The sequence below is a fragment of the Chelonoidis abingdonii genome, chromosome 4 (assembly GCF_003597395.2).
Source record: "Chelonoidis abingdonii isolate Lonesome George chromosome 4, CheloAbing_2.0, whole genome shotgun sequence".
NCBI classification, from domain to species: Eukaryota; Metazoa; Chordata; order Testudines; family Testudinidae; genus Chelonoidis; species Chelonoidis abingdonii.
In genome coordinates, this window is record NC_133772.1 from 32454274 (window position 1) to 32479284 (window position 25011).

Genomic DNA, 25011 nt, shown 5'->3' on the forward strand with positions numbered 1-25011 from the left:
GTGGAGCCTGTGTAGGGGAGCCAAACTGTGATACGAGCAGATGTGATCCGGTGGGAATCACAAGTTTTGCGTGACCAGGACGTTACCTAAAGGAAGGATAGGAGCCTTGTGCTATAGCCCCATCTGCTGGGTGAAGTACGTTGAAGTCTAGTCACAAGAGGACAGGCTGTAAAGAGGGTTCCCTCTTAGGGCTTTGTATGTGTGTATGTACATCAGTGCCTGTACATTTGAGCCTGTGAGTGAGGAGCAGGGAAGAGACCGTCTGGCCCCACCAGTGCAGACAGCTCCTGCCCTCTCCTCCAAGTGTAAAAGAGGAGGGGAGGTACAGGCAATGGTAAGGGGACAAAGTAAATCTGGCCTTTTCTGAGCAGTGGTTATGGTGCCAGCAAGGCAAATTCCCAGGGGGTAATTATGGGTGCCCAGACGCCAGGGTGATTCGCATTGTTGATGTGCTGTGGGTAAGTGGCCGGATAGATTGTCCTTGGGACAATTGTGCCTTGGGAAAAGGGGCTGAAAGAGGGGAAAGCCACGCTGTTCTACTCTCTGTAATGTTCCTGGATCTTTCCCTTCAGTTAGAGGCCTTGAACCAATCGATCAACATTGAGCAGTCACAATCTGACCGCAGCAAACGGCCCTTCAACCCTGTCACGTGAGTACTGCCCAGGGTGTGGCGGTCTGAAGGTAGGGAGCCTGTCACAGGAGAGCCACCCAAGCAGGGAGGGCAGAGTGGGGCAAGGGTGTACTATGGGGAGCTGGCATGGAGGGCTCAGGCGGGTAGTGTATTTAAAGTGTTCTCTCTCTCTGTCTCCTTCACTTCCCAAAACAATGACTCCTCTCCCCTCTACGTCCAGAGCTCACTAACCTGTGGTGGGTCTCCCTGGCCCCCGGAGCCTGATCTGAGGCATTTTGGAAGCACCTTCTGAAGTGAGGGAGAGGTGGGAGTTCCCTAGATGATTGCAGTTGGGGGCTGATCTTCCCACATGAGGGGAAATGGCCGTTCTCCATGCGACCTCCTTTCCAGCTCTGTGTCCTCAGTGGCTCCTCTGCTTGCCCCTCCAGGGTCAACCTGCCTCCAGAACAGGTCACAAAGGTCACTGTGGGGCGGCTGCATTTCAGCGAGACCACGGCTAATAACATGAGGAAGAAGGGCAAGCCCAACCCTGACCAGAGGTATGGAGCAGCATGGTTCCCTCTGAGCCTGTGACAGGGATTTGGCAGGGCTGCGTATGTGGGACTCAGGGAGGCCAAACTGGGAAGCAGACTGCTTCAGAGCTGCCCCTGCTGGCCGGGACCACTGCTGCTTTGTGCAGACTGCTGTGACAGGCAGAACGGAAAGGGGGTGTGGGGATGGGTGCTGAGGAGCTGTCCTGCCAGGCACTGAATGCGCTGGCTGAAGCGTTTGCAGGGAGAGCTCCATGACCATCTGAAAGCTGGGCCTGGGGCTCCAACAGTGCTGTGGCCCGTAACACCGTGCCGGGGAGCTGGCTGGGTTCCGACATGGAGAGAAGAGCGTACCCTACTCAGTCACCATCACCAGTCACCTGGTAACCTGGGTTTCTTTTCCAACATCTGGTCTAAGTACCGAGTTGAGCCTAGCCCTGCTGAGCTTGTGAGCACTGATACGATGCCTGCCTGGGCAGGTCCCACTGCAGGCCTTGGAGGAGACCAGACTTGTAGACATGGCTATAGTAGAGGAGTGCTGGCATGGGGGCAGCAGATGTTGGGAGACCTGAGCGGGATCAGACAGTGCCCGTGAGAGGCGTGTCCCTGTCTGAGGGAAGTATAGGAATTCCAGCTGTGCCCACTGTGGTGTGGGGACTTCCCTGTCTGTGTGAGGGGAAGGCAGTATCCGCCATGCCCTGTGCCCCTGTGGGGATGTGCTCCTCTCCTGCTGAAGATGATCCTTGTGGGTGTCTGTCATTTGCAGGTACTTCATGCTTGTGGTGGCCCTCCAGGCCCATGCCCAGAACCAGACCTATACGCTGGCTGCCCACATCTCTGAGCGCATCATCGTCAGAGTAAGTTTTCTCCTGACTCGCAGAACACCCCTATCCTCCCTCTGCCTTTCAGGGGCTCCACTGCCCTTTGCTTGACTGTTTGGGGCTCCTTGTCCGCTTCTCCTGGCTTTTCAGCTCCCTCACCAACCCTTTGCTTGGCTCTTCAAGACCCCTGCAGCCCTTTGCCCCTGTTCTCTGCCTGGCTTTCCGGGACCCCACTCCTGAACTTTCCCGCACTTTATGAAGAAGGCAGCCCACGTGTTCCTGCAGGATCCCAGCACAGAGAGACACAGACAGAGAAGAAGGCACGTTCTCCAGGAGGGGAGTGCAAGGCTGGGGATGTGTTGCCCGGGAAGGGGGTATGGGGAGCAAGGGAACGGTGCTGTCTTGGGAGCTTTAGTGGGTGACCTGGCTGAATTTTCCAGATGCCTGAGGGGTAACAGTGCTGAAGGCTGAAGTCAAGGCCAGGTAGGAAAGAGATTGGATTCCCCTGACAGGTTCTCCCAGTGTTCAGCTAGTTGAGCTTGTCTCCCATGGGGAATGGGAGTGTGGGGGTCTGAGGAACATAGCTCAGTTCTGGCCCTGCGTGGCTGCTCAGAAGCAGTGAGAGTCAGGTTGTGACGTTGTGATTGGCTGTCTCCGCCTTTTAAGTGCTTTGTCCGTTTCCTCTAGCAAAGGGCCAGTTCGGGGGTAAAACACAAACGGAGGGCGGACGGGGACCCCGGAGTCTGCAGACAAGTAAGTACATGACAAGCTATGCAGCCTCCGGGGGGCTCCACAACAGAGCTGTGGGAAAAGCGGACAGGCTGGACCACACAGACTCAACCCCCTGAGCAGGGCACAGCTGCAGCCATGGCCTAGCCAGTGTGGAGATAAGATACAGCCCAGTAGCTCCCTGTGAGAGACCCCCCAGCAGCACCTTGCAGGATTCGGTATGATCCTTGCTCCAGGCCGAGAGAGTTGGCACATGCTGGTAGCCCCCTGCTCTCATGCAGTCCCAGTAGGGTTGTCCTCTGGGGACATGAGTCTGTGTGGTCCTCATTTTGGGCAGGGAGAGCATCAGCACAATTCCAGGGGCTCAGATAGCATAAGGCTCAGGAAATGGGAGAGGAAAGGTGCGGACGCAGATGCTGCGTTTAGTCTGATTCTATTGGCCGGTGCCTGCTGAGAGAGTCTCAATCAGAGATGGGGATCGGAGAGCAGAGAACACGCCACTGCAGGGCTGTTTCCTCACAAAGTGCAGGCAGGGCTTTGTTGCCACAGGCATGGGGAGCAAAGTCCTCACCCCTCCTTGGCCCACACAGAACTCCTGTCTCCTGCTCCTCTGTCTGGTTTCGCTGCACTGCTTCATACTGACGCAGAGCTCTGCATCACGCCCACAACGACCCCGGGGCCATGCGTGTCCTCTGCCGGCCATGCTGCCCTGCACTGGAAGGGGAGGGGGAGTTCAGACAGGTTGCTCCCCTAGCAGCCTCCTGGGGAGCTAGTACTACTGGCTTTCGAGTTCTGCAGTTACAGCCTGATAACAGTTCAAGTACCTACGCCTGAGCTGTTCTATTGGAGGCTGGACAGGGAGCCTCTTAGAGTGTGTCTGGACTGTGATAAACACCCTGCAGCCTGGCCACGACTAGCTGGGGCAGCAGGCTCACGCTGTGGGGCTGTAAAATTGCAGTGTAGATGTTCGGGCTCAGGCAGGAGCCTGTGCTCTGAGACCCTGCAGTGGGGGAGGGTCTCAGAGCCTGGGCTCCAGCCTGAACCTAAACATCTGCACTGCCGTTTTACAGCCCCACAAGCCTGAGTCATCTGACCTGAGCCCCGAGTCTTGGGGCTGTGGATATTTTATCACAGGCGTATCCTGACATTGCTGGGTCCGCAGGCACTTGCCAGTTAAACTCAGCACGGCTCCTTGTCCTTCCCAGGCTGCCCTGGGCTCTCAAATGTTCCATCCCACTTCACAAACAAGGCAACCTTAGAATAAGGGCACAGCCTGGCTGTGCAGTTCAGTCTTGATGCAGGCTCCACTGCTGCTCCTTAAGCCAGTTTACCACGTTTCCCCATCCCTGCTGGTGACCGGAAGCCCGGGCTAGAATGCAGCCGCCATTAACCATGACAGGCAGCCATGATAGCTCCGGGATCTTCTCATCACATAGAAGTATAATCCTCTGTGTGGGGGCATCCATGCACTGTCCATCCCAGCTGCGCATGGCGCCCTGGCCCTCTGGTGCGTGTGTCGGGGGGTGAGTCTGCTGAAGCCCCTGGTGCTCACGCTGTCTCCACCTAGCAGCACCAGCCCCTCTTCTCTTTGGTTTCATCTCTCTGTTGCTGCTCTGGATCCTCTTCAGTCGCTGCCCTCTTGCATCTCCACAGGCCTCTAACCCGGGTCAGTTTGAGAGTGACAGCGACGTCCTCTGGCAGCGGGCTCAGCTCCCTGACACGGTCTTTCACCACGGCCGAGTCGGCATCAACACTGACCGCCCAGATGAAGCCCTGGTGGTCCATGGCAATGTGAAGGTCATGGGATCGCTGATGCACCCGTCAGACATCCGAGCAAAAGACGATATCCAGGAGGTGAGACCTGGGGAAGGCTGGCAGGACACATGAGGCCAGTTTGAGTAGGGTTGTGGGGCTGGAGAGGCACCTAAATCAGCTTCTGTACCAAATGACTGGCAGATAGTTAAAATGATGCCAATATTTTAAAGAGGCTCCAGAGGTGATCCTGGCAATTACAGGCCAGTAAGCCTGACTTCAGTACCACGCAAACTGGTTGAAACGATAGTAAATAACAGAATTGTCAGACATATAGATGAGTATAATTTGTTGGGGAAAAGTCAACATGGTGTTTGTAAAGGGAAATCATGCCTCACCAATCTACTAGAATTCTTTAAGGGGGTCAATAAGCATGTGGACAAGGGGGATCCAGTGGATATAGTGTACTTAGATTTTCAAAAAGCCTTTGACAAGGTCCCTCACCAGAGGCTCTTAAGCAAAGTAAGCTGCCACAGGAGAAGAGGAAAGGTGCTCTCATGGATTGGTAACTGGTTAAAAGATAGAAAACAAAGAGTAGGAATAAATGGTCAGTTTTCAGACTGGAGAGACATAAATATGGTGCCCCCAGGGTCTGTTCTGGACCACTCCTATTCACCTATCATAAATGATCTGGAAAAAAGGGGTAACAGTGAGTGGCAAAATTTTGCAATGATACAGTAATTACTAAAGATAGTAAACCCAGGCAGACTGTGAAGAGCACAAAATGCTCTTTCAACATGATGAGCTGGCAACAAATGGCAATGAAATTCAATTTTGATTAAAATTGCAAATAAGCACATTGAAAACATATATGCCGAACGTATAGCATATTCAAAATGATTGTTGGTCAAACTGGCTTATCAGTTCATATAATTGTATTTCTTTCTCGAAGAGATCTTGGATTTGTGATATTCCTCTGAAACATCAACAATGTGCACGGCAGTCCAATAAAGCAAACAGATTTTGAATCATTAAGAAAGGATAGATAAATAAGAATAATAAATAATGCTCTAATATAAATCCATGTAGCCACCCTGATTATACTGTTGTGCAGATGTGGTCCTCCACTACAAAAAGCACATGAATGGAAAAGGTTCAGAAAAAGGCACAAAGAAATTATTAAAGGGACTTGTAACGGCTGCCATATGAGGTGCTATTAATAATACTGGGAGTCTTCAGCTTGGAAAAGAGACGACTAAGGGTGAGATATGATAGAGGTCTATAAAATCATGACGAGTGTGGAAAAAGTAAATAAGGAAGTGTTATTTACTCTGTCTCATAATACAAGAACTAGGGGTCACCAAATGAAATTAATAGGCAGCAGGTTTAAAGCAAACAAAAGGAGATATTTTTTTCACACAACACATAGTCAACCTGTGGAACTCCTTGCCAGAGGATGTTGTGAAGGCCAAGACTATAACAGGGTTCAGAAAAGAACTGGATAAATTCATGGAGGATAGGAGGATGGGGTCCCTAGCGTCTCTTTCCCAGAAGCTGAGAAGGGTGACAAGGGATAGATCATTTGATGATTACCTGTTCTGTTCATTCCCTCTGGGGCACCCAGCATTGGCCACTGTCAGAAGACAGGATGCTGGGCTAGATGGACCCTTGGTCTGACCCAGAAGGACCATTTTTATGTTCTAAAAGTTTGCATGTTCATGTGAGCATGCTCCATCTGCACAGCTGAGCTGGAAAGCCCTTGTGTACAGGGTCTTTCCGGAGAGCGTGTGAGCTGCCTCATACCCCGCAGGCTGGAAATCCCAGGCATGGCCTGTTTCATGGAATTTCAGCTCTTCTTCTAGCTGGAACCAGAAAGTGCCGAACAACAAACATGAAAACCACCAAAGACGTCAAGCCAAACTTTATCGAGCCTCAGATCAGAGCCAATCAGAGCCCTGTGGGAAGGTCCTGGTGGGTTCTTAATTTAACTGATCTAGATAATCTCTTCCAGCAAGATCAAATGTTACTAGATGCAGTGAGGTCTTGAAATCTCTGAGAGCTCTCCTTGCCCCTTCCCATGGTGTGTGAGGATGTGATGGGGCTGGCTCCCTTTTCTCGAGTCATTTGACCTGGTCCTTTTTTGATGAATCCTGGCTTTTAATCCTGGCTGGTAAGCAGACTGTGTCCAGCAGGTGGGCATTCTCATTCTGCGTCTGGTGTCTCTGGGACCTAACGCTGTGGATGCTGATGAGAGCTCTTTGTTGCCTGGAGCCAGATTCTTGAACTATTAAAGAACAATGTCCTACTTATAGATCTCATGTGTTCACCTTGTCCCAGGTGGACACCACAGAACAGCTGAAGAGGATCTCCCGTATGCGGCTGGTGCACTATAACTACAAGCCAGAGTTTGCCGCCACTGTGGGCATTGAAAGCACGTCTGAGACAGGTACGGTCTCTGCACCAACCCACGGGCTTCATCCTCACAGTTGTATGCTAGGGGGGAGTTCTAGTGCAAACTAACGTTGCTCCTTAGTCATAACTCGCAGCGCCCCCTGCTGCTCCCTGCCAGCTGAGCTGATGTCTCTCAATCCTGCCCTGCAGCAGTCCAAAGAAATGGTAGAATACATATATGGTATACAAAGAACCTGGGAATCAGTCATTATCCAGTTGTCCCTTTCTCAGCTGCCTTTCATTGGCTTTAGGCTGAGGTTACATTCTGGCTGTGCGCGGGCCTCTCAGGAAATTAAGTCCCCTACTCTATGTCTTAGCAGCTCAGGGATGGATGTTGGTTTCTTATTAATCGCCGCATAGTGTGTGGGGTTCATGTCACCAAGTGACTCGTGAGAAGTAGCCAGCTATTGTGGAAGGCATCTCGGGGGCCATGGTGATTGGTGCTGTGGTTTCCGTGCAGGTGTCATTGCTCAGGAAGTGAAGGAGATTCTTCCCGAAGCAGTGAAAGACACTGGGGACATGGTCTTTGCCAATGGGAAAACCATCGAGAACTTCCTGGTGGTGAATAAGGTTAGTGGTACCCTCCACAGACCAGATCGGGGATGAGTAGGAACTGGTGATTATAAGGGTTGGGGGAGGATGGTGAATTTTGGTGTGTTTTATTTTTCCTCTTCGTGTAAAGGTAGAGGTGAAACAGAGTCAAAATCTGACACCTGGGAAATGGTCTCTTGCCAACACTTTTAAACCAAGTCATTCCTGCTTGAGTTTCAGCCAGATGTGTTCTGCAAGCTAGCATTGGCGTCACTCCGCAACTTGGACTCTGGACTCATGTCCTTCCTGGTTGGTGAGGGCCACTGGGGAAGACCTGAACCCAGCATTAGTGGGCATTGACAGCAGTTCTTGAGGGAGGGCAGGTTCCTGGCTTCCTTAAGCAGGCTGTTCCGAGGCCTGTGCCTCCATCCCAAAAAAAATCACTTGCCAAATTAGGACTCTGTATCTAATCTTCCCATTCTGGTTCAGATGACAGAGGAGGTTGTAGCGAGACAGCTTGAAGTACCTGGCTCCATCAGATCTCCTCGGCTCTGGGAAGTCTGGATCCAGACCCAGGTGTGGCCTCAGGCCACACTAGCTCCCTTGGAGATGATGTCAGCTGGCAGCGGATAAAAATCAAGTGTTCATGCTGATCTTGCTAGATTTACCAGCTGCCTTTCGCATTGCTGACCATGGGGTTTGGTAGACTCGCCTATAGACCATAGTGGGAACAAACAGGACCGACCTTAGGTGACTCCGTTCCTTCCTGGCTGCAGGTCAATTCCCCTCTGCAGTTAGATGACCAGGTGTCACCAGTGGTCTCTTTTCCCTTGTGCATCTGACTCTTGTAGGACCTTGTTACTGTCCCCTGTGGTTTTGTACTCTACCGATTGAATTCCTGCAGTGCACCCTACAGGGAAGCAGTAGCTGGGGCTGATCGTGGTGGGGGCCTGCCTGTTTATATGGGGTATCTCGCAAAGAGCTTGTTACGCTGGGGCTGGACGGTCTGCACTGGCTGCCTGCTGGTCGCCAGGGACAGTTTAATGTGTTGGTTTTGAGCTGGGATCTGCCTATTGCTATGAATTACCTGTGAGGTCCAGAGGCCCCAAGCAAGGACCAGGCCCCCATTGTTCTAGGCACATAGATCAAACAGTTGCGCACAGGGCACAGGCAGGGATTGTGACAAGACCCAGTGTGGGGAAGAAACAGGGAAAAGGGTTTTGTGATAATGAGGCGATGCCTGAGAGTGTGCCTCACCCAATCCCCATGGGACAGCGCTGCAGTTGTGAGCAGTAGGGCCTGGGACTGGAGTGTCCTGGTGTGCTGGAGTGGCTGCGGCTGGCAAGGCTCTCACTCTCTGGAGTGTCAGGATTTGGGGGTGTAGGCGAATGTCTCTGTCGTTGAGAAAGAATATACACTGACAGGTTGCCAAGGCCTGCTGGTGCCCGAGAGACCCTCCTTTATCCAGTTTTGAAGTAAGCAAATTAAGCAATGTGTATAAATATCATGTCCCGATGGCTAGTCTGCGGTTGGGTGGGTTTCCTCTTATGCCTTCCCCCCGCTGGGGTGCTGAGCGACACACTGTGACCTTTCCACTGGGGAAGGGGAGGTCTGGAGTGGCTCAAGAGGACAATAGATTTGAAGGAGGCCAGGCAGGTCTGGGTGTTTCTGTCCCTCTGCTCCCGGAGAGGACTCTCACAGAACGATGTGGCCCCTGGCAGGAGCGGATCTTCATGGAGAACGTCGGGGCGGTGAAGGAGCTCTGCAAACTGACCGACAACCTGGAGACCCGCATTGACGAGCTGGAGCGGTGGAGTCACAAGCTGGCTAAGCTCAAGCGGCTGGACAGCATGAAGTCAACAGTCAGCTCTGGGGCGTTCAGGTACAGGCACCCTCTCTCCCTCTCCAAACATGAAGCAGGGGAACAGAAAGGAACGTCCACCTCAGGTCTGTACACCAGCCTGCACTGGCGGGAATACAGGGAGATACCTGCTGAGGCACTGGGGTGGGGGTGCAGGGAGATTTTCCTCTTGGGCGCCGGCAGCCTGGTGTTGGGGATAGGTGTAGGGAAATTTCCCCTTGGATCCAAGCAGCCTGGCATTGTGGGAAGGGGGGCAATGCAGGGAGATTCCCCCTCGGGCACTGGCTGCCTGGTACTGGCGTGGGGGGCAATACAAGGAGATTCTCCCTCGGGCATTAGCTGCCTGGTACTGGCGTGGGGAGTATATAGTGAGATTCCCCCTTGGGCACTGGCTGCCAGGAAGTGGGGAATGTGGGGAAATCAGGATTTGGTGCGGTGTTGGGATAATGAGGACTGGAAATGATACATGAGCTGCTGTTGGGGAAATGAACTGAACCTTGGGCTGTGTACTAGACTACAGCATGGAAACGGCAGCCCGGTCCGACCATCCATCCCAGGGCGAGCCACATCCTGAGGGTTAACACTTTCTGACATGTAAGGAGCAAGTGAAGCCCATTTTTCAGGCCCTACCTGCTGGATGGTTCGGTGAGGGGGCAGAGTTCACCCTGCGTTTCCTTTCACCCCTTTGGGCCTTCACCAACAACTGGGCTGTTGGACAGGGCCCTTCAGCCCACCATGGTGCTCCAAGCTTTCCTCCTGCAGTTACTGAGTCAGGTTCCCAACCTGCATCCCATTGCCACGCAGTGGGCTCCCCTGGGGACCTGGCCAGGCACATCTCGCCTCAACTCCTCTTCTCTGCTTGCAGCCAAACAGGAAGTCAGTTCAGCCGTGCAGGAAGTGTGCCCCACAAAAAGAGGCCCCACAAAATGGCCAGCAAGGTACAGGGGCCTTTTGTGAAGGGATGTGGGGTGTGAGGTGGGGGACTGTGTGTCTGGACAGCGTGGGTGTTCTGGGGCAGTGGTGCAGAGCCTGGGAGCTGTGTTCTACAGTGGGGGCATATGAGCAGGGCCTATGTCGGGCCTGAGCTGGCTGTGTCCTCCTGCTGCCCCTTCTCCTCCTAGTGCCCTGCAGAAATCCTGCCTCTCACAGCGGGGCTAGCCGATGCCTTGTGGACAAGCCATCCTGCTGCTGCTTCAGGGGATGACCAAAGGGCATTGTGGGATGCAGGAGGAATGGCCTCCTGCATTGCAGTCCTCCCATCCTAGGAAAGGCTGGGGCCAAGGGAGAGGCCCCAGGGCAGAGTGGAATAGAAATGCAGTGAGCCCTGCCCCAGGCGGGCAGCTGATTCCCCTGCGTTTCTCCTGCAGTCGCCGTCTGTTGTCACGGAACAAGCCTGCATCAGCCAGCGCTTCTTGCAAGGCACCATCATCGCCCTGGTTGTCGTCATGGCGTTCAGGTAAGAGCCTGCACAGCCCTGTGGCTGCTTTCTACCCTCAGTACTGGGAGGCACTTCCCCCGCCCCATGGCACAGCAGGGGTCTAGCCTGGGGAGATTCCCCCCTGGCCCATGGCACAGCAGGAGTCTAGCCTGGGGAGATTCCACCCACCTCATGGCACAGCAGGGGTCTAGCCTGGGGAGATATCTCCCTCCCCCCCATGTGGCTCTGCAGGGATGGTTCTGTTCTATTTTAAGCATACCATGTTTTCCTGAATGAATTTGTGACAAAATGCCCCAAATGCAAGAGCAAGTGATAGAAAACCAAGTGCCTCTGCTAACAACACCACTCAGCGACTCCTGTGGCTAAGCCCTGCCCATGGCTGGCCTCTTGGCACATGGCATTTCCTTGCTGTCAGCCACCTGCCTCTGCCAGACATTCCACTGGTACATGGCGTTGTCCTGCAACCCATCACCCACCTCTGCATGGCGCTCCTCCAGCATCCCACAGCTCTGTGCTAGTGCCCCTCTGCAAGTCACAACACTGTAAAACAGGAATCTTCGTACTTCACAAGTTCCTTGTAGCTTTTATCTGAGGGTCTCGGAGTACTTTGCAAACGGTGATAAATGACAGCACTGGGCTAGGCGGGTCAGTATTGTTCTGCAGATGGGGCCCTTGGGCACAGAGAGGGAAGTGATAGGCCACGGTCACACAGAGCTGGGAATGGAACACAGGTCTCCTGATTCCCTTAATCACAAGACCATCTTTCCTCTTGAAAATCAGCCCAGGAACAAGGCAGATGCCTAGCCCTTGTCTTGCCTAACTGCTCTGGAGTGCGTCCTCCTCACACACACAGCAGGATTTAAACGAGGACCGTGTGCCACATCTGTGGCACTTGTTGCAGTTCTCTCACTGAGGGCAAGGGCTGCGCAAGCATCTGTTAGGCAGCTTCACCAGCACAACCCAGTCTCGCCGTACACTGCCCCCAGAGCAGGGGCTCAGACGTGCTAAGCTGCCTTTTGTTGGAGCGAGAGATCCCTGCCCTGGCCTCTCCAAACCCAGCCCCTTGCTGCCCTTGGGTCTCCAACGTCCACTGTGACACCCTCTTCCTCACCAGCCACAGTGGGTGTGCCCCCTTCCTGGCACTGCTGCATCCTACCTCAGGGTTGTGGTTCCTGGTGTAAGTGGGCACAGCTCTTATTGATATTCATGAGAGTCACACCTGCTTACTTGAGACTAAATTTGGCCCCTGGCTTCAACTTTAAGACTCTGGACTACATATTCTGCGCCACGAGCACCTCCCACCAACGGAGGAGGCCTCTGTTTCCTTCTCCAGCTCATGTTTCCAGGCATCCCTCTGTGCTGGCCCCTGTATCTGGAATGCCCTTCCTATTCCAGATCTCTCTCTTCTTCTCTGTCTACCGTCAACCTCAGTGCCCTTGCCTGAGCAATGCTGGCCTATTCCCTGTTCAGATGGCGGATAGCTCGTGGCAACCCTCCAGCCAACTAAAGAGCTGATGATAAAAAGAGCCCTGGATGAGGACCTTGTAAGCATTATCTGGGCTTGGGAGGGAGTGCTGCAGAGGGAGAATCTCCTTCCTCCTGGCACAGTGCAGATACTTATCCCCAGGTGTGTAATCTCTCTCTCCTTCCCAGTGTGGTGTCCATGTCCACCCTCTACGTGCTCAGCTTGCGCAATGAAGAGGAACTCGCAGATATTGATGGGTACGTGTCCCCCTTATGCACGCGTCCTCCGGAACGTGTCGTGGCTTCCTTTGTTCCCTAGGGGCCTGCAATACTTGACAGACTGGAGGGAATACAGAGATGAGCAGAAAAGACAAGCGCAGGGCTGGAGGGATAGGTTTGTTCAGCGAGATTAAAGGAATGATGTGGCTTTGCCCAGACAAGTCAATGGAGGGGAAGTGGGGTTATGGTGCCAGTCTTTTAAATCTTAACTGGGAACAAAGGGTGAACTGACCAAGATATATCTATGCAGATATCAGGTGGGTGAGAGAGACAAACTTTCAAGCCACACACAGCTCTTCTTCAGGGCTGGGAAAGGTACTCCCAGCATCACAGCTAAGTGCAGGGTGGAACAGATTGTCCCGCGTAAGTAGTACGTATTGCAAGGGACTATTCACAGTAGAGCAGCCCGGTAACACGTCTGCAGTTATAGGACAAAAAGAGGGGGTTAGTGAGTTACAGGTTGTTGTAATAAGCTACAGATCCAGTGTGTCTCTTCAGTCCCTGATTTTTAGTGGCTAGCAGAGTTCCCAGGCTCATCTTTTGAAAGTGTTGTGCAGGTTTCCTTGGAGGATAAGGACCGGGAGATTGGATATGGAGTGATCGCTTTGTGAAAAGTGCTCACCCACAGCTTATAGGGTATTTTTTGTCTTTTATCATTTTCCTGTGTGAGTTCAATCAACAGTATATTGACTGTCTGGTTTTACCCACGTAGTTGTTACTGGAGCGTTTAGTGCACTGAATGAAGTACACCACATGTTGTGATAGGCATGTGTAGAACCCATGGATCTTGACAGGTGTGTTGTGGGGGGTGCTGGTCATTATAGCAGTGGAAATATGCCAACAGGTTTTGCATCTGTTGTTCTGGCAGGGTCTGGTGCCGCTATACATTGGTGTGTCCTGGTCTGTAGGGAGCTTGCTTCTGATGATGAGCTTGGATAAGCTGGGTTTTTTTCTGAAGGCCAGACAAGGGGGTTCATTAAAGCTTTTTTTCAGGATGGGGTCCCCATTGAGCATGGGTTGTAGTTGTTTGATGATACCCCACAGGGATCCAGTGTGGCATAGTAGCTAACTGCTTAGCATTGTGTGGTCAGAGGGGGGTTTATTTCTGTACTGCAGCAAGTTTTGTCAGATATTTGAGAGGGTAACAAGTCTTGTGGATGGGGGAAAGCAGTAGACATGCTATATCTTGACTTCAGTAAGGCTTTTAATACTGTCTCACCTGACCTTCTCATAAACAAACTAGGGAAATACAACCTATAGGGAGCTGCTAAAAGGGGTGTGCATAACTGGCCGGAAAATCGTTTGGAGAGAGTAATCATCAGTGGTTCACAGTCAAGCTGGAAGGGAATATCAAGTGGGGTGCCATGGGGATCAGTTCCGGGTCTAGTTCTGTTAAATATTTTCACCAGTGATTTAGATAATGTCATAGAGAGTACACTGTGATAAACTCAGGACAGACAGCTGCAAGGGAGGGGTAGGAATCAGTCCCAGAGGGTTAAAAGGCCTCCTTCCTATCAACTGGGAGGCAACTACAGGTCAATCAGGTTCAGCTGAGAAAGGGTTACCAAGGTATCAGTTAGAATCAGCTGAGGAGGAGCTACCTGAGGTTAATTAGGATCAGCTGATTCCAACTTAGGGCTGCCTGAGACCTTTTTAAACCCTTCCCTGGGAGGAAGGAGGGTAGAGAGCAGAGAGAGAAGGAGTCCTGCTGCCAGGAGTGTAGGAGCAGCAAGACAGCAAGCCTCACCAGGAGGAGAGGCAGTAGACTCTCCCACAAGGGAGAAAAATACTTTAAGCAGGACTGGTGGAGATACGGGAAGCAGACTTCCCCTGTGTCTCAAGGGGGACCGCATTACCCAAGCATGTCTCACCAGGGCTAAAAGCAGCAAAGGCTGGGGAGACTGAGAAGGTGCCTTGCCACAACACTTATAAAGTTTGCAGACGATACCAAACTCGGAGGGGTTGCACATGCTTTAGAGAATAGAATTAAAATTCAAAATGATCTGGATAAATTGGAGAAATGGTCTGAAGTAATAGGATGAAATTCAACAAGGACAAATGCAAAGCACTCAACTTAGGAAGGAACAATCAGTTGCACACATACAAAATGGGAAATGACTGCCTAGGAAGGAGTAGTGCAGAAAGTGATCTGAGGATAATAGCAAACCACAAGCTAAATATGTATTAACGGTATAACACTGTTGCAAAAAAAGCAAACATCCTTTTCAGATGTACTAGCAGGAGTGTTGAAAGCAAGACACAAGAAGTAATTCATCTGCTCTACTCCATGCTGATTAAGCCTCAACTGGAGTATTGTGTCCAGCTTTAGGTGCCACGCTGCAGGGAGAATGTGGACAAATTAGAGAAACTCCAGAGAAGAGCAACAGAAATGATTAAAGGTCTAGAACACATGACCTCTGAGGGAAGATGGAAAAAATTGAGTTTGTTTAGTCTGGAGAAGAGAAGACTGAGAGGGAACATAACGGTTTTCAAGTAAATAAAAGGTTGTTACAAGGAGAGGAGAGAAATTTTGTTCTAATTAATCTCCTGAGGATAGGACAAGAAGCAATGGTCTTAAATTGCAGCAAGGGCAGTTTAGGTTGGACTTGAGGAAAAACTTCTTAACTGTCAGGTTAGTTAAGCACTGGAATAAATTGCCTACGCTGGTTGTGGAATCTCCATCACTGGAGATTTTTAAGAACAGGTTAGACAAATACCAGTCAGGGATGATCTAGATAATACTAAGTCCTGCCATGAGTGCAGGGGGCTGGACTAGATGACCTCTAGAGATCTCTTTCAGTCCTATGATTCTGTGTTTTCTTGCATGATATCCAGGTAACTTTCCTGCGTTTTTTTTCATCAGTGTGTGAAAGTTTAAATTCATTGCTCTGCTAGACACTAAAAATCAGGGACTGAAGAGAGACACTGGATTTATGGCTTATTACTAGGGCCCTTCTAAATTTTCGGTCCATTTTGGTCAATTTCACAGTCCTAGAATTTAAAGAATAGTAAATTCCATTATTTCAGATATTTAAATCTGAAATTTCAGGGTGTGGTAACTGTAGGGTCCTGACTCAATAGGGGACTGTGTGTGTGGGAAGGGGAGGGGGGAGCTGGGAAGTTGCGGAATTGCCACCCTTACTGCTGGTGGCGGCTCTGCCTTCAGAGCTGGGCAGCTGGAGAGTGGCAGCTGCTGGCCAGGAGCCCAGCTCTGAAGGCAGAGCCACTGCCAGCAGCAGCACAGAAGTGAGGATGGCAGGGTATAATATTCCCACCCTTACTTCTGTGCTGCTGCCTTCAGAGCTGGGCCATTGGCCAGCAGCCACCACTCTCCAGCCACCCAGCTCTGAAGAGAACAGCGGCACCTCAGTACAATAACCATGTGAACCCCCTATGACCACCTTTTGGATTGGGACCCTCAGTTTGAGAAATGCTGGTCTCCCCCATGAAATCTGGTCTTTTGTGTACTTTTCTCTGTAAGATACAGATTTCATAGGGGAGACCAGATTTCAGGATCCGTGAATTTGGTAGGGCCCCTACTTATTACAATAATATATATCCCACTAACTCTCTCTTTCTGTCTTATGACTATGTCTTAATGGGCCACTCTACCTTGAATAGTCCCTTACAGTATGTTCCACAAACAACCTGTTCCACCCTGCATTTAGTTGTGATGCTGGGGGTACCTTTCCCAGACCTGTAGAAGAGCTCTGTGTGGCTCCAAAGCTTGTCTCTCTCCCCAACAGAAGCTGGTCCAATAAAAGATATTCCCTCCCCCACCTTGTCTCTCTAATCCCTTGGGACTGACAAGGCTACAACTACGCTGCATGCAAGATACATCTATGCCAGCAAACCTTTCCTGACAGTGAGTTGTGCTGGGCTGGGGAAAGTCCCCCAAGGTAATGGCGAAAGGCCTGGCACTCGAGGTGCCTGAGATGGATTGAACAATCCTCTGGTGAATGGACTGCAGGGCCTCGGGGAAGGATTTGATGAGACCCGTCAGGCCTTTGCCATCTCGTGATGCCTGTTGGTCTGTGATATTAAACATGCAGCTTTATCCAAACAGCCTGTGGGTAGCTGTCTGAGGAATGACAGGTTGAATTTGGCCACTGTGGGGAAGCCCATAACAGTAATGTTATTAGGAGCCCTTGACAATAGAGACTAATGAGCAGATACTGCAGAGTCCAGCCAAAGTATGTTCCCTAGTTCATGCCAAGATCAGTGGGCAGAGATCAGAGTGATGCCTTCTCTGTTTAGTTGCCTCAAGCAAAACGGAAGAAGCAGAGGAAGGAAAAACAGTGTACTGATGTTTGGCTAGAAATGTGCCTTTGCGGCATCTGTTTAAACAGCTGCTCCTGGGTGTCTGGAGCAATTGGCTGTGTTGACATCAATGGAGCTAGGCCAGATTGCACCAGAGGCTCAGGCTCTCTGAGGAGAGCCTCCTACGGCGTGAAAAGAGAACCTGAGCACAATGCCCTGCTCGGATTCTCTGCCCACTTTGCTTCTGCAGGGACAGTGGCAGACAGAGTCTTTGCAGACTCGCCTCAAGTCATTGTTGGCACTGGCATTACTGAATAACTGATCTCTCTCTTTCCGTCTCTCTTCCTCCCATTTCTGGCCATCCCCCTTCTGCTCCATTTACTTCTCCATCCCAACCCATTTTCATTCCTGTATTTTCCCGTCCCCTTCTCTCCTTTCCTCTATCTTTTCATTTCTGTTCTCCTCCCTCTTTCCCTCTCTCCTTGTCTTTCCTCCTCTCTCTTCTTGGTGCCCTGCAGCTCTTTTGCTATGCCCACTGCCTGTCTCCTGGCCCTTTTTCAGCACAGGGGTCCTGGGGTCCCGGTTGCTCTGTGCCCACGGTACGTTACTCTTCTTTCATTGTACTGTTGGTTTGAGTGCTGCCTCCTTTCACCGCCGCCTCTTTTCTTTCTCCTCTGTCTGCGTTACAGAAAGCACAGACGCTCCTAAACAAAACACATTAAAATCAGCTCCTACATTGGAAGAACGGAAGGCAGCAACTGCTGTACTTAGCTTTAAAAAAGACATTGGGAACTGTGGCCCAGCAAGCCTCACTTCAGCTGGGGAAATGGGCTGAAATATTAATTAAAAAGAGAACTATAAACCACCTGCATGATCAAACCAGCACAGCTTCCAAAAAGAAAAATCATGCCTCATCACTCTCTTAGAACCCTTTCATCACGTCAACAAAATAGTGGATAAAGGAGAACTGGGTGGGATGAGTTATTTGAACTTTCAGAAAACCCTTGACATGGTCCTTCACTGGAGACAGCAAGTAAGGAACTAATGTCGTCTTAAGTGGTAGCGAGACAAGGGCTCAGTGTTGAAATAGGTAAAGTAATGCACGCAGAAGGAATATGAATTATTCCAGTGCCTTACTTGGCTCTGAATGTGACCATTCAGGAAAGATACCTGGGCATCTTTGCAGTCAGCTCAGTGAAGACCTGTGCTCAAGCTGTCGCCATGGTCAGGAAACCAAATCAAGTGTGAAGGTACAAGAGGACTGGAGTGGAGAATAACCCTGACAATATTATCTACTGCTGTTCTAGATCATGAATGAGCCACATTCACTTGGCATCCTGCGATCAGTTCTGGTCACTGTGTCTGAAAAAAGAGCAGAGCTCTGGAGCTGAGCAGTGGAGATTTTTGAGGGTGTGGAGAGATTTCCTTACGAGATGAGAGAGAAAAGATGGGGGTAGGGGGAGCTGTTTTGTTTAGAAAGGAGGTGGGTATGAGAAAGAAGACTACAATAATGACTGGGAGGGAGATGGTAGACCTGAGACTTCTCTTCACCCTTTCTTGTAATGCTAGAATAAGGGGATATTCAAGAACATAGTAAAGCAATACATTTGAATCTGATAAAAGGAAACCCTTTACACACAGCATAATTAGTTTGTGAAACTCACAGGCACAAGAGATGACTGAGACACAGGGCTAATGGGTTCAAAAAAGGATTAGACTTGTGTCTGGTTAAGGATACCCTCTGCTTATGTTGGAGAGCACCAAGAGATCTTTTAGAAAGGATATAAAGCTCCATGCTTCAGGCAATAAACTAACCCCTAACTGACCAGAACAGAAAGAAACTTCCCCTGGGGGCAGGTTATTCCATAATTACCCACTAAGGAGCTTCTTAGAACTTCTTCTGAAGCAGCTAGAGCTGGTCAGTGCCAGATCCAGGATCCTAGGCTAAATCTGGCCTGACAATTCCTGTATTCCTAACTCTGCTCTGTCTCTGCCAACCATTTCCTTCCCCAGCCTGGCACTCTCCCCCTTCCCTGTCCTGCTCACTGCTCGCCCATTCTTTCTCTTTCTCCATGTCTGCTTTCAATCCCTCTCCCATCTCCCAGCTTTTGCTTTCCCTCCATGTCTCCTCTGCCCCTCCCAATCCCACCCTGCCCACTGCCCCTCATACCACCCCTTCTCATTCCCCCTCTACACAGATCTAGACAGTGCTTGTGTTTCTTATGTGAAAGGCTCTTACACACATTTCCTGCATTTTAGATTAAATCAGAACTTTGATAAGACTCAGCTTGTTTCTTCCACGGCTTCATCAGACAAACCTAGTGACAGCACTTCCCCGCACCCTGGTAGGTACCAGCTCTGCAGGCCGGAGCAGGGAGCGAGTGGCAGGGAACATGCTTCTGCTCCAACCAAGCCACCACAAACAATGCTGGCAGTTCTCTGGCAGTTCCATGTGCTATAGCAGAGTTTATGCAGTTTCCCAGAAGCTTTGATACAATAGGGGATACAGCCATGTCTCAGGGGAGGGGTGTGTTCCTGGGGACTGTAATACAGCAGAGGGGATGGGGCCGGGTCTTAGTGCTGAGGGTTCCCAGGGGCTGGGATACAGCAGAGTGGGTGGGACCGGAGGTTCCCGGGGGCTGGGATACAGCAGAATGGGTGGGGCCGGAGGTTCCCCAGGGGCTGGGATACAGCAGAGTGGGTGGGGCCGGAGGTTCCCGGAGGCTGGGATACAGCAGAGGGGGTGGGGCCGGAGGTTCCCAGGGGCTGGAATACAGCAGAGGGGATGGGACCAGGTCTCAGTGCTGGGGGTTCCTGGGGGCTGGGATACAGCAGAAGGAATGGGGCCAGGTTTTAGTGCTAGGGGTTCCCGGGGGATGAGATACAGCAGAGGTGGTGGGGCCGGAGGTTCCTGGGGGCTGGGATACAGCAGAGGAGATGGGGCCGGGTCTCAGTGCAGGGGGTTCCTGAGGGCTGTCTTAGTGCTGCTGCTGATGTTCCATCCCTCTGATGCTGGCTCATTGCAAGTCTCCTTGGTGTTTGTCTTGCAGTGACATTGAATGGGCCTGACTCTGCCTATCGCTTGCCTGGCCGTAGCGTAGCCGTATGTTTCAGCCCTCCATGTTTCTCCATGTGCTGTTCTGCTGCTCCCGCCAATGCCTCTGCGGTTGCTGTCTCTGAGAGCAGCCCCACGCATGCCCCCAACCGGACAGGTAAGTACCAGCCTACCTGGGACATGCCAAGACTTGGAGCAAGCATCTCTGGAGGGTGACTCTGCCCAGGCACAGCACTGCTTCCTGTCTCTGCACCTTCTGAAGGGACGTGTGTCTCCTGTCTGTGAACTTTGTCTCCCCTTGGTGCTGGGTGCTTTGAGGAGCTGATACCCCTAAGCCTGGCCCCCAGCAGCCCGTGACGGCTGGAAGCGATGAGTCTCACACACTAATGTTCATGCGCATGCTGTAAGTCACCCTCTGTGACGGAAACCTCTCCACGGGCAGCAAACGCTCTGCCTGGGACGTATAGCCCAGATGCTACCTGCTGTCTCTCCATGGTGTTGGGGGAGGATTTAGGGAGAGTCTGTGCCGTGAACTCCAGCCTCATTCCTGCTGATCAAGTCCCCCCAAGATGGAGCAGCATGTGTGTTTCCCCACCAGTCGTGCTAGCTGCAGCTGTCACAGAGACTGAGCGCAACCCCCATCTGTTATAGCTCCGGGGTGTGTGCTGTTCTGAGTTCAGGCTTGCTAGGCCGTCATCCAGCTATGATTGACCCATCCGGTAGCTATACGGGCAATGGTTCTAGAAGCTACTTGCTCCCTTCTGCCTTGTCTGGTATCACAGCATGAATGGCACCTGAGATGGCACTACAGATCCCATGGCAGCTCCAGCAGCAGAAGTCTCTGAGCGATAGTGTTGTTCATTAACCCAAGCTGCACCCGCTCCGACTGCAGAGCTTAGCTCCTGCCTGGGGAATCTGGACTCTTCTTGCCAATGCCAGAAGGTTCCCCTCATCTCCTTTCCCTCAGCAGATCCCAAACTCTCATTGGCTTCCCTGTCCATCAATGGCTCTGGAGTTTCACTCCAGGGACGGGTTAGCTGGAGAAGGGAATATAAATTGGGTAGCAAGAGGAGCAATGGGACAGATGAACAGAGGATGGGTGCTCTCCGTCTGCCTCCTGTCTCAAGCTGCTGCCTTCCTCAAAGATGGCCGCATGATGCTTCTGCTTGGAGATGTCCCTGCCCTTGCTTTGTCTCTGTCTCTCCCCTCTCTGACTCTGATCCCTTTTTTCCCTTCCTCCCCAGACCACATCCACACCTCCCTCCTGCCAGCAATGAGTATCAAAGCCAAATCAAGAGGTGTGACGGGGAAGGTGACCTCTCACGCCAAGTGGCCAAAGACGCCGGAGCGGTCGCAGGGCTTCGGCAGCCCCAACGCCAGCCCCTCCTCCCCCTTCACCCACATTCAGAGCAAATCCAAATACATCTCCAGCTTCTCGCTGTCACAAAACAGCTTCCCGCTGGGGCAGACCCGGCAGCAGCGCAGCATCACTCAGCCTGCCAGCCAGCAGCCCGGCATCACGAGCACTGGGCAGGACGGTAAGTGGGCCCCCTCCCCCTCTCCCAGCAGCCTGGCCAGCTAGATCCAAACAGCAGCATTACACACCATAAATGTCTTTCAGCCCGTCTGTAACACGCTCCCTCCCTCCCCCACACTGCAGTCAAACACGGACTCCCGTCTTCCCCTGTAAGTGGCCAATCTGTAATCCTCTCATTCCCCACACCGCTGATAGACCTGAGTTTTGCCCAGTGCCTGTAAAGCGCTTTGAGAATGAGGGGTCTATGCAGCTATGGGGGTGAGGCTTTCTGGAAAGGCCAGGGGCTAGCAGCCCAGCCAGCAGAACCATGGAGTTCTCCATCTTCCTGGCTTGAGCACTCACAGCCTCTTTGCACTTTGGGGTTTGACGCTTCCCAGCAGTGCCCAGAGTTGCGAGGAACCTCACTACCACCTGCCCTTAGTGTGAGGGAGCCTCGTCTGTGCCTGCCGGGGGTCAGCTCCCCAATCCCATGAGCAGCACAAGCACTCCCCTGTCGGCCTCCCAGGCCCTGCTGTCCTTCCACAGGTTAGCAATAGGCATGCTCCAACCGCTGAGCCCTCTGAGCATCTCCCTGGAGTGTCCAGCCCCTTGCCCACTGAGCACTGGCAGTGTTCACAGATCTGCTGCTTCCAAAGAAGCCATACGGCCCATCTTACCAGTTCCAGCTCAGATCACTGCTCCGCTCAATTCACAGCACTTGGATATGTTTGTAGTGAAGTCAAATATAAGTTTATTTACTAAAGCAGAAAGTCAAGTAGTAGCAAGTGGAAGCATTGGAAACACACAACACACAAATGGGCAGACAGGGAGATAGCCTAGGCATCTATTACCTCCAGCCTGAAAGGAACATCGCCGAGGTATGTCACTGCCTGGTAACCGGCCTGGTAACTCCAAGACTTTATGAACATAATTTTTACTATAGATACATGACTCTTTTTAATTATTACCCACACATACATTTCACACTGATTGACCAGTAGGCTACTGGCTTTCGAGACCTCACATGCCACCCTTTGGTGAGCTATAATGCAAATAGTCAACCCAGAGGATCCCTGTAAAACCCTCTGTTTCCCTTGTGCCGTTGCCAGCTCCCTGGGTCACAGGGGGATGTCGCCCAGACACTAGCCCCATGCTCCCATTTGCCCATAGCCGTGTGGCTCCCACACATGCTCTTTGCTGCCAGCTTGCCTTCTCTGTGCCAAACCAAACCAAAGAAAGTAAATGGGAGAGAGAAGTGCTGTATAGAGAAGACGTGGTTTTAGCCACATGATGGCACCAGAGTCCACAGATGGCCACTCCCAGAACTGTCTGCATGCTGGCCTGGAGTCAGAGACCCTCCTATCTCCCCAGCGGTGTCCATGAGGGAGAGTTCCAGTCCTGGGTGTGGCCCTCCCCCAAGCAGTGGAGGTGAAGAAGATGTATAAAGAGGGGATTGGTGCTACCGGTGCCCAAGGAGGGGAGCTGCTGTAGCGCTGCCTCATCTGAGCTGTAAACCCAACCAGGTGACCCAGTGCAAACACACTGAAAGGGGCACAGTGAACCCCCTTGCTGAAAGGTGCAGCGATGGTGAGGCTAGAAGAGCTGTGTGTGTCTAGTGCTAACAGTCACCTCCATGTCCCAGCTGGCCAAGGAAGGGGAGAGAGGAACCTGTAAGTCCTTTAGACTGCTCTGAAACCCCAGTTTAAGTCAGCAAGAGTTCCCTTCCCCACCGCTGAAGTTAAGCACCTAAATACACATCTAGGCACCCAAAGCAAGTGACTTTATTACTGGGAGGTCGAGCACCCCAACTGCCATTGGAATCCCTGGAGTCTGCAAGTATGCAGCACCTCTGAAAACCAGGCCACTTATTGAAGGAAGGAAGTGTTAGAAAACCTTGGCCTAATCCCTAAGGCTGAGCAGCACGAAGTGCTGTCTGCCTAGGAGATCTAGTGGGCAGTGAACTTACCTTTCCTAGGGGAGAACTGGCCAGGCAATTAGCGGGGAGCCTACAGAAAACTGTGACTCCTCTGCATGGGCTTTGGGGGGAGAGGATAGTCCCTTCCAGCTCCATCCACTCTTGACTCTCCAAGCCCAGGAGTTCTGGCCACTTTCCCCCGTCTCAGTAACCTTTCTCCTCTCTGCAGGGCCAGATGCTTTGCTTCGCTCCATCCGGATTGTGGAGAATGACATGGCCATCACTCCCCACTATTGTGCAGCCAGGGACGCATGCAGGTGAGAGAGAGGCAGGGCTTGGCCTCCCCTGGGATGCTGAGTGAGTGCCAGATTGACAGCTCCTGGGGCCTGAAGTCTTCTGGTTACCCATAGGGCAGGGACAGCAATTCAGGCTTCCCACATGCTGCCCTGCTAGCCTGCCACAGCCTGCATAGCCCACTTCTGGCAGGGAGGGGCAGTCAGTCTCCATCCCTCAGTCAATCCTTGGCCTCTCTGCTGGAAGTGCCAGCGGGGAGGACCGTTACTGTCAGCTGCAGGGATGTTTGTGATGTGCTCATCTGACCCAGTGGGAACAAGACTGAGACACCCACCAGCCCATTTCACACACGCTCCCAGTCATCTAACGACTCTGGGGCATTGCTGACATAGGGCCATGTTTGGAGTTGATGCTCTAGAGTTGAGCAGTTCCATCTCTCCTGGATCCTCTGCCCATCCAGCCCTGATGGGCTGTGTTAGAACCCGCATGCTGGCGATGAATGAATGCGTCTCACATTAATGATTCCTTGAGCCAAATTACCCAAGCTCTATCTTGTGCTGCTCCCCAAAAGCCACAGAGCCCTGTTGGGGTGCTGCCGCTTGGGTGGGGAACCCAGCGCCCGTCCCACAGAAGGTTCCGTCTGAGGTATTGAATTCTCTCTGTGTCCGCAGGAGAGGAAACGTTACCTACCGCATCCCCATCAGTCCGTCCACAGCAGTGAACACCAACGTGACCTTGGAGATGAAGTGAGTGAAAATGCTTGTCAGCTGCTGGCATCCGAGAGCCAGGGTTACAGTGGTGGGCGTGTGAGGGGTTTATCAGGATGACAGTGAGTGGAAGGGGACTCAGAGGGATTCTGAGAGTAACAATAAATACAGAGTAGGGAGGTGTCACAGATCCACAGGATCGGTGCTATGCATCAGCTTTGGAACAGTCTCTAGGAGGAACCCCTCAGTGGGCCAGATCTCTGAGGGGTCTCGTTTTTCCTCCATGGCAAGCCACACTGCGTCACCACCTCCTCAGACTGAACCTCTGGGCACTCTCCGCACTCCTGCTTCACACTGTGAGGTCTGTTCAGCGAGTCCCACACAGACAAACTCCTGGCAGAGACTTGTCCACCTTCAAGGATTAATGCACCTCACCCAGCATTTGCTGTGACACCAGACGGTGTTGTCAGAACAGCTGGGTTTATTAGTCAGTGGGAATGCAGCATAGGGAGGCCTTAGGTTAGCACAGAGGAATGAAGGTTAAAGCAGCGTCCGTTCTGAGTAGCCCAGCTAAGCTAAGTCCTAGGGTTCAAGCTCCATGTCTCTCTCAGGCCTGGTCCACACTAGGAAACTAGGTCAGTATAACTACATACTGTGAAAAATTCTGGGGCACAAAGGGCAGGAGCTGGTTCTGGGGGACCAGTGAGAAGGGGGGGCATGAGGGGGTGGAGCAGGCTCTGAGGGGATTGATGGGAAGGGAGGGGCACAAGGGGAAGG

The 25011-nt window shown here is 52.0% G+C and overlaps 1 protein-coding gene across 1 annotated transcript in view; it reads left to right on the forward strand.

Annotated features, from left to right (window-relative positions):
* The window catches only part of MYRF (myelin regulatory factor), a gene marked incomplete at its 5' end in the record, with an annotated part of 67585 nt that overhangs the window by 37819 nt on the left and 4755 nt on the right, over positions 1-25011 (forward strand). The window contains 16 exons of the mRNA XM_075065825.1: positions 577-649; positions 1060-1170; positions 1928-2018; positions 2670-2735; positions 4365-4565; positions 6801-6909; positions 7375-7484; positions 9167-9327; positions 10172-10244; positions 10674-10762; positions 12398-12466; positions 19007-19092; positions 19798-19959; positions 21047-21340; positions 23463-23550; positions 24199-24273. Of these exons, the coding sequence (XP_074921926.1) occupies positions 577-649; positions 1060-1170; positions 1928-2018; positions 2670-2735; positions 4365-4565; positions 6801-6909; positions 7375-7484; positions 9167-9327; positions 10172-10244; positions 10674-10762; positions 12398-12466; positions 19007-19092; positions 19798-19959; positions 21047-21340; positions 23463-23550; positions 24199-24273 (1858 nt within the window). The remainder of the gene's footprint in view (positions 1-576; positions 650-1059; positions 1171-1927; positions 2019-2669; positions 2736-4364; positions 4566-6800; positions 6910-7374; positions 7485-9166; positions 9328-10171; positions 10245-10673; positions 10763-12397; positions 12467-19006; positions 19093-19797; positions 19960-21046; positions 21341-23462; positions 23551-24198; positions 24274-25011) is intronic.